General features: G+C 36.4%; 1 protein-coding gene across 2 annotated transcripts in view; it reads left to right on the plus strand.

The window, feature by feature from the left end:
• The window catches only part of ZDHHC17 (zDHHC palmitoyltransferase 17), an 88,919-nt gene extending 82,622 nt beyond the window's left edge, over window positions 1-6,297 (plus strand). For both annotated transcript variants that reach the window (XM_008004087.3, XM_008004086.3), the window contains exons 15-17: window positions 997-1,154; window positions 1,979-2,073; window positions 3,449-6,297. In XM_008004087.3, coding sequence (XP_008002278.1) covers window positions 997-1,154; window positions 1,979-2,073; window positions 3,449-3,587 — 392 coding nt within the window. In that variant the 3' untranslated portion in view covers window positions 3,588-6,297. The remainder of the gene's footprint in view (window positions 1-996; window positions 1,155-1,978; window positions 2,074-3,448) is intronic.
• Window positions 6,298-9,804: the final 3,507 nt, after the last annotated feature.

Below are 9,804 nucleotides of genomic sequence, written 5' to 3' on the forward strand. Positions count from 1 at the left end.
GAAAGAGGATACATCACTTACGATGCCTCAGGGCTTGGTGTTGCTTAGCATAATGATGTATTAGATCCTGGTTTAAATACAAGTCTTGGAAGGATGATTTTCTAGTCTTCCTGCCCCACAGATATTAAAAATAATCAGTGTTACTGCCCTTATGAACCAAAGGAGGTTACCACCTCAGTTAAAGATTAATAGGAAGATTTGGTCAAAGGACTTGACCTCATTTCTGGCCCAGCACACCTTAGAGAACACTTTCTTGTCAACAACAGCAGTACTTTATAGCAGCTCTCAAAGAGCAGGAGATCTTGTATTAGAAAAAGCCTACCTTGACCGGGCGTGGTGACTCATTGCCTATAATCCCAACACTTTGGGAGGCCGAGGCGGGTGGGCCAGTTGAGGCCAGGAGTTTGAGACCAGCCTGGGCAACATAGGGAGAGAGACCCCGTCTCTACAAGAAATATAAAAATTAGCCGGGTGTGATAGTACATGCCTGTAATCCCAGCTACTCAGGTGGCTGAGGTGGGAGGATTGCTTGGGCCCAGGAGGTCGAGGTTGCAGTGAGCCTTGATTGAGCCACTGCACTCCAGCCTGGGTGACAGAGTGAGACCTTGTCTCAAAAAAAACGCCCATGTCACCATCCTGTTAATGTTATATGCCCTCCTTCAAAAAAATCTCTTTCGTATATCCTCTTATCTTTTTGTAAAGAAAATGGTTTTTTAAGTATTGTGTGATGCAATACCAATCAAATAAAATTGTTTATTCTGAAGATACAGTGATCTTTTTTTAAGATTGGCTGCTGCTTTTCCATTTCTGTCTTTATGTTTTTTTGCTGAGATATAATAGGGTTATTTAAGAGTGTAAAAACATTTGCTATTGAATGTCATCAGTTAAATCTAGACTGTTTGACTATGGTTTCTAAATGGTGCCAGCACAAATGCCTGTATGAGGTGCTTGGATGATAAGATTGAGTAAATACAAGTACTTCTGTTCTGGCTTTAGACTGGGGACTCCACTGTGAGACCACTTATACCAAGGATGGATTTTGGACGTATATTACCCAGATTGCCACGTGTTCACCTTGGATGTTTTGGATGTTCCTGAACAGTGTTTTCCACTTCATGTGGGTGGCTGTATTACTCATGTGTCAGATGTACCAGGTATGTGCAAAGGCATTCTTTTTAGTGCACTGATTGAAAACTTTTCCATCCTTGCATAAAAGATAATAATATATTATCTTCCTAACAATTCCTGCTCTTCAAGGATTATTTTTCAATTTAGTTTTCCTTTCTACCTCACTCTTGTGTTTTTAATGGTATTTTTACTCACAAATACTAATATTCAAAAGCTTTTTTTTTTAAAGGAATTTTTAAAAGCTCATTCTTAGGCTGATATGGAGGTTGTCTGTGCATGAATAGTGTCTGTGCATGCACAATATTAAGTAACCTATCTTTAAATATTTTTCACATTTAACTGGCTACTTTTCATAGTCAAATGATACCATGTAAACTAGCTTTGATGATTTTCTGATGGAAAACCAAAAACAGACTTTGTTGTTTTTATCTTTATCCTAGTTGTCTTCAAATTAATTTTTTTTACATTAAGTATTTAGAAAGAATAATGGTTTGCAGCCTGGCACGGTGGCTCACACCTGTAATCCCAGCACTTTGGGAAGCTGATGTGGGTGGATCACTTGAGCCCAGGAGTTTGAGATCAGCCTGGGCAACATGGTGAAACCCTATCTCTTATTTAAAAAAAAAAAAAAAAAAAACAGGGAAAATTAGCCGCATATGGTGCCTGCGCCTGTAGGGGTTGGGGGCAGGGTGGTGGGGGTGGGATCACTTGAGCCCACCCAGGAGGCGTAGGTTGCAGTGAGCTCAGAATTCGCCATTGCACTTCAGCCTGGGTGACAGGGGAAGGCCCTGTGTCAATAATAATAATAATAATAATAATGAATAATGGTTTGCTTTTTCTTTCCTCTTAGATTTCATGTTTGGGTATTACTACAAATGAAAGAATGAATGCCAGAAGATATAAGCACTTTAAAGTCACAACAACGTCTATTGAAAGCCCATTCAAGTACGTACATATTTATAAATTTAATATTTTCCCTGGTCATAAAAATTTTCTTACTAACCAGACTCTTAGTGATATGTAAAATAGCTTTTAAGCCTTTTTAAGATTTTTGTAGAAATAGCATCAGTTCACCATAACACCAAAACAGAATTCATCACATTAACTATATATAATAAAGTTGTGATATCTCCTTATATATTTTTTTTCTTTTTAATTTTAAATTTGTATTCAGTCTGGTGCTTAGAAAATAGTAGGGTCCTAAGCATACGAAATGTTTAAAACTTTGAGTTTTACCGAAGTTATTACCAACTCTTTAGCTTTTGTGGTGCTGTTGATTATGGCATACTTCTGGAAAGCAAGCAGACCTTTAAATAAAAACAGAGTTAGTTGGGTAGTTTTGAGAATTCTCCCATAGGTACAAAAATTATATAAGGCATAAAACTGTCTGCTTTGCTTTGCCTTTTTTTTTTTAGACAGAGTCTCGCTCTGTCACCCAGGCTGGAATGCAGTAGCGCGATCTCGGCTCACTGCAACCTCCACCCCTTAGATTTCAGCAGTTCTCTGCCTCAGCCTCCCGAGTAGCTGGGATTACAGGAGTGCACCATGCCCAGCTAGTTTTTGTGTTTTTAGTAGAGATGGGGTTTCATCATCTTGGCCAGGTTGGTCCTGAACTACTGACCTCGTGATCCACCTGCCTCAGCTTCCCAAAGTGCTGGGATTACCAACATGAGCCACCGGTGCACACCCGGCCAAAACTGACTGCTTTTCTAAAGGTGTTACTGGAGTACTAACATTTCGTGAATTTCTCCTTGGCATTTCTTTTTTAAGTTGTTATCCTTAAGTTCACTACCAAATTCATGCTATTTATAGTTATTTTGTCTTTTTTTTTTTTTTTTTTTCTGTTTTAGAAGTAGTTTGTCTCCTGCCAAAGAGCCACTACTTAAAGGTTTTTATCAAAAATTGCATTTGGAGCCAGGCATGTTAGGGCATGCCGGTAGTCCCAGCTCCTTGGGAGGCTGAGGTGAGAGGATTGCTTGAGCCCAGAGTTCGAGGCCAGGCCGGGCAACATAGTAAGACCTCATCTCTAAAAATAAAAATAAAAATAAAAATAAAAATGCATGTATCACAGGAAATATATGCACATTTGAATAAGTTTAAAATATAATTGTGTCTTTAAATTAGCAAAAGAAAAAATCGTTGGCAGAGCAGTGGAGAAACATGAAGGCATATATATTTTATAGTTATAAATTGGTTCCTTCTTGCAAGTAACCTAAGTTTTTAAGTTTAGAAAAAAATCTAACACGAAAATTATATTGAATTCATGTATTAAATCATTTGTACTGACTGCTGTGTTTTCTTTTTGGGGTGCCATTTTTAGCCACGGATGTGTAAGGAATATTATAGACTTCTTTGAATTTCGATGCTGTGGCCTCTTTCGTCCTGTTATCGTGGACTGGACCAGGCAGTATACAATAGAATATGACCAAATATCGGGATCTGGGTACCAGCTGGTGTAGCAACATCTTTATCCTATGAAGCATATTGCTGAGTGGTGCCTGAAAATTGTGTCTGTCCGTGTCTCTCTCACACTCGAATCCACATCCTTTGAACAAGAGCATGCTATGTGTAGGGCTAACGGTGAATTTTACAGTCTTTTTTTCAACACTTTTATTAACAAAAGTAAACATGGACAGAACACACTGCCATTTCTGGGAAGAGTAAAGATGATAAAAAATAATTTTAATGGGTCTTAATGTGGAAATTCACAACATACTCAACTTTTGGGTTTTGTTCTCACAGTATTTTTCACAAAAAAGGTAAACTTATTCTGTTGACAGACATGGTGTACTGATCAGAAATGTTCAGTTTTAACTAAAACTAAATTTATGTTATTTGGCTAAATGTTATGATGCAGTCTAGTAGGAGTATTGCATCTAATTCCAGGAGCATTGTTTTCAGTTGATTGACTAGTATTATGTACATTTTAGAATGTACACATAAATACTGTGATGAATATCATGTGGTTGGGATCTACTGTGATGTTGTCTTCAAAGGCAGGAGAAAAGAATGTTCACAATAAAATGTGCTAACAATGTTTTGTTCCTATCAGCTGTTGCAAATGCTGATACATTTCTAGTTCAGTGAAATAATTTGTAGTAACCTTGCTCTGAGGTTTTACGGTCTGATAATGAAACACTTGCATGAGTATAGTAAGTCATGTTATTTTGTTCAAATTTAAAAGCCCTACTAAGTGCATGATACACCACATAGAATGTATACTAACAGATACTATCCAGTGGAGCATAAATTAGAATTTAATTTGATGTTCAAAAACAGTTCCATTTTTAACAGTTAACGTGGTATTTTCAAGAAAAGGCAGAATAATGCAAAATTCTCAGTAATAGTGATACATGGATATACTTCTTTTTAAAACCTCAGCTACAAAATAATTGTAGACAAAATAATGGCATTTAACTAAAGATGGAGCATGATCTATGTACATAGCACATGTGAATAAAAGAAAAGCTGATGGTATATTCTGGTTTTAATAAAATGACCTATCAGAAAGTAGAATTTCATCCCCAAGAGTATTTCACTTACCCAATATTGAGTAAGTTCTGAAACAGTTTTAGAAAAGATTTTCTTTTTGTTAAATGTGATGCACTGATCAGTTTTTGTCACAGCATTTTCATACCCTCATGGTGGACTACTAGTCACTGCTTTCATAAATATTGTTTACAGGGTGAGATTTGGTTTAGTCATCTTAAGTGCTGTAGCAAACTGTGGTTCGAGCAACCTGTGGGAAATCTGTGAGAGGGAATGGGGTGGGAGAGGGTGGGGGAATGGTGGTCAGACTAAGAACAGATCCTAGACCAGTGTAAAGAATGTGTATCTGTATATAAATAATTTATCAAATAGTTTTCTCTTTGTGTCTGTATGTGTTAGTGTTTTTAAAGCTGCTCATTTCATTTTATCCAACCAAAAAGAAAATAACTAATGAGCTTCTAGTGATGTTCAAAATTGCTGTTAATAGGCATTATACCCTGCAAGTTCACTGCATGTCTGATGCTTGGTAAAACTAGTCTTCCCTGTAAAATGCAGATTCCAGGTATTAAAGCAATCTAGTGGTATACCCGCCCCTTGCCTTAGTAAGAGGAGCAGTGAAATGTATATAGTTGATGTTCAGTATTTCCAAGTACCATTTTTATATAGTAGCTTATTTAACCATAAGTCACACATCAAAAAAAGATTACCCTTAGTGTATGTGTTTTAATATTAGAAAACTGGCATATGTACTTTATTTTTGAAAAGGGAAGAGATGGGTGTGGGGTGGCAATAGCATTGTGCCATTTTGTCATAGAATGTAAAAATTGGTTCTTTACAAATGTCAGCTAGTTTTGACTACTAATTGGGGGAAATTTTAGATAATTTTTAAATTCAAAGTTATTTATAAAATGCTAGAATTTGTTTTAATTTTTTGTATTTTGAGCCACTTCACACGAAGACTCAGTTGCATTTTTATCGAATACATTTTTAGCAACAGTTAAAGACTATGGTGGTTTTTTCAGAGTTTGGCTAAGAATGTTGTTACCATCTTCTTTGTTTGTGGTACAATATTCTTTTCAGTGCAAAAGAGATGTCATTCAGTTAAACAGACAAAAAAAACCCCTCTAGATGTGTAATTACATGGAAAATACTAGCAATGTGAATGCTTTTGTAGTAACCATCTTGTAGTACCTGTGAAATCTATAACTCAAATGGTCAGATGGTCAGGAGCCAGCTATGAAGCAGTCAGTATACCATCTGTTTAATTATTTTGTAGGTCCTGTGTGTGGAACCAACTATAAACCCAGTTCTAAAGTTGTGTATGATGGTGAACCTTTGGGAATAGTTCTTAACTTAATTGGATACTTTTAGCAAATAGCAACTTAATTCTCAGCACTGAACATGAATTACTTCTTTGGAGTTTTTTTCATTCATATTTTTATTGTTTCCAGGAATTTATTTGATATTAATGGGCATAAAACAGCATCACTGTACTTAAGCTATGGATGTTTTTATTTTATATTTTCTTTATTTATAACTGTGCCAAGTATTATTTTGCTACTTACCGTGTTATTCTGTGGAAAGAAAAACCTGTAAAGTGTTTAATAAATTAGCCCTCCTTACATAAATTAAATGTCAAAATTTTGTAAAATATTAATCAGAATAAATACTGACTCTTAAGTGTGTGCTTGTTTATGATTTCACTCAATTTGCTTCAGGAAATTGATGAAATGTGATAGTGGTACCTATGATATGAAAAGATTATACATTAATATCCTGGTTAACTAGGAGTCAAGTGGCATAAGAACTTGGAAACGTAAAAGATAGTGTTAGTAGTCTAAAAAAGAAAAATTCCAATCCTGTGTGTATGCATGTGTGTGTGTAATTTTTTTAAATAAAGAATAATTTTTTTAAGAATTCTGAATTCCATGGAGTTAATTAGGATCCTCAGGGACTGTATCAATCTCCAAGTTTTAAATACGTCTAAATATACTAAAGAAAATACTGCAAAATGCACTATATAAAGAAAAATATTGCAGAATGAAACGTACCAAACGTTGATCTCAGTTACTTGAGAAGGTATGCGTGGCAGAGAGAACTTCTCTATTTGGGACTTTAAAATGCAAAAATTATTAAGGAACCATTTCCTGTTGTTCCAGTGGTTGTTAATGGTTTGAGAACCCAGTGGTATTTTAAACAGGAATATTTTCAAGTTGGACTAATATATCCATAATTTTATGAGATTGAAAAAAATGCCCCACGAGCTGTCTGGAGTTCAAGAAACAATATCTTGAACAACTGTATAAAGTAAAGCAAGCCACTAGTTTTCATTCCACCCAAGTGTTTTCCTCCTCATTGTCTACTTTTTCTCTCCTAGTCCTTGCTAGATTGATAGATCATACCTGATATGGATGTCTGATTGTAGGAGTTTTTAGACATAATTGGAAACAAGTGGTATATACCAGGACAGAAAATCTTAACATCTTGTCAGAAAGTAAAGTGCTTATCAGAGTTTTCTATTAAATATATTTATGTGACAAAATAGAAAACGCTATAATTCCAAGTAGATTGAGCATTCAGAATGTTCCTTGGTCTGTGTCAGCTAAGTCAGAAACTCAAGGAAACCAGACATGCCTCTTAGAAAACTCTTTTGCCTTTGAATTGGATACGAATGTTTTACTTGGATCAATTTTGCTAAAACTTACTCATTGACTAGGACTGACAAATATTTTTGATAGATGGCAATGTTTTTAGACTGTATCCATGCAAAGCATCAGAAAGTCTCATTGTTGCTGCTGCTTGGATCTGTAGGTTTACAGTTTTCATCAAAATTTGGAAATTTTTCAGTTACTCTTTCTTCAATTATTTTTCCTCCCCTCCTTTCAGGAAACTCTAATTTCATATATGTTAGGCCACTTGAGATTGTCTTCCAACTCACTGATGGATCCTCCGTTGGCTTTTAATATTCTTTTTCTCAGTGTTTGTTTTAGATAGTTTCTGTCTTTAAGTTACTGTTTTTTTGTTTTTTGTTTTTTGCAATGTGTAGTCAATATCATTCAGTTTATTTTCATCTCACATTTTGTTTTCACCTACAATGTTTGATTTGGACCTTTTAAAATACCTTCAGTGTCTTAACTTTTTGAAAACATGTAGGTCTAATAACTTTTCATATCCTTACCTGCTAATGTTCACAGTTGTCAGTTCTGAGTTGGTTTTGATATTTTTTGCCCTCATTCTTGCATGCCTGATAATTTTTGTTTGGATGCCAAACACTATGAATTGGGTGCGTGATATTTTTGTGTTTCTATAAACTCTTGAGCTTTATTCAGGATACAGTTAAGTTACTTGGAAAATCTGATCCTTTGAGGTCTTGCTTTTAAGATATTAGGCAAGACCAAAGCACTGCTCTTACTGAGGTAAGAGCCTTCTCTGTACTCTATCCAAAACCCCAGGGAGTCATGTTTCCCAGTCTTGTTAGTGGAACAGGCACTATTCCCATTCCATGTGAGCACCAGACACTGTTGGCTCCACACCTTTTGGATGGCTCTTTCCCTGGCCTTAGGTAGTCACCTACCATGCATGTTCTATCAGAGTTCAGCTGAAGACTTGCACGGTGGGGTGGTGTTCTGTATAATCCTAACGTTTGCTCTATCTAATCCTCTCCAGTCCTGCAAACTCTAGCCACCTGGGTCTCCCTGGACTCAGCTCTGTCTTAACTTAGGGTGGCTTCTAGCTCCACCTGTGTTCTTCTTCCTTGTACTTCAGCCTGGAAACTCAAAGCAGTAAGCTTTGGTAGTTGCTAGGACTGATCTCATTTTTTTCCCCCCATGAATGGCCTTTGTTGCCTATAATGTGCAGTGTCTTGAACATTTTTTCATGTAATTTGTCTTGTTTACAGTGAGAAGATAAATCTGGTCCCTGTTATTACATTTTGGCTTTAAGTGGAAGTCTGAATTAAAATTTAAAAATTTTTAATTTCTAATACAAAATATTGATAGAGACAACTGTCATAGCAAAAGCTCTTTGGAGTTCTCAATAATTTAAGAATATTAAGGGGTCCTGAGATCAAACTGTTTGGAAACCACAGGTTCAGAACATTTCCCAAGATGTTAATGGTTCCATGGACAACTAATTCAGTGTAAGGCTCTCTTCAAATTAAAAGACTTCAACCATAGGCGCTCAAGGCCTTCAGTAGCTAGTGTGCAGTGTCAGCCTACAGATCTGTCTCATTTCTGTAACACTCCCTAAACTTACTTGATCGACAAGACTTTTTTGGCACTAGAGTTGCCAGCAGTCCTCCTTAAATATACCAAACCAACATAAGGGGTAGTTTTAAAAATATGTATTTTGTGACATGCAGCACTTTAATATTGCATTCGGATTACTTTGGGGCTACTGACTTACATCCAAATGACCAAGTGATTCCTCCCAAAACAGTCTGGCCCAAAGCCAAATTCCTTTTTCCACTCCTGGAACCACTGGAAACTAATCTCACAGTGGAGTAGCTATTTTGCCATGGCTCCCAATTTAATCAAGAATGATTTAAAATATGAATGGATATCTTATTTTACCAGACAGAAATCTCAAATTACCAGTCACCTGGAAACTTCATTTACATTGTTTTTCCTCTTGAATATCTACTAGCAACTCCAGTAGAGTTTGGGAAACATGGTAGGAATGCTAACAACCCCAAAATTTGGTGATCTAAAACATTTTTGTTCGTAGATCTGCAATTTGGTCAGGGCTTAACAGAGACTAAAATAATCTGAAGGCTGCTTCACTCACATGCCTGGTGGTTGACATGACTGTTGAATGAGATCTCAGCTGAGGCTATGGCAGTAATATGCCTACATGTGGTTTCCCCATGTAGTCAGGGCTTCCTCAGGAACATGGCTGAATTCCAAGAGTAAGCATCCTAAGAGGAAGAGGCAGGCAAAAGCTGTATTGTCTTTTCTAACCTAGCCTTATCCAAAATACAATACTAAGAATGAGTCACTAAGGTGGGCCTTTATTCAAAGAAAGGGCAATTAGACTGTCATTTGACGGGAACGTCAAATAATTTGTGGACATGTTCTACCACATACAGAATCAGAAGTTAATAACTCCTCTCCTTCAGCCTCTTTTATTGCCAATTAACTATATCCCAGCCTGCTTAACTACCTCTCCTGCCCCACTGAGATGGAACTG

The sequence above is a fragment of the Chlorocebus sabaeus genome, chromosome 11 (assembly GCF_047675955.1).
Source record: "Chlorocebus sabaeus isolate Y175 chromosome 11, mChlSab1.0.hap1, whole genome shotgun sequence".
Classification (NCBI taxonomy): domain Eukaryota; kingdom Metazoa; phylum Chordata; class Mammalia; order Primates; family Cercopithecidae; genus Chlorocebus; species Chlorocebus sabaeus.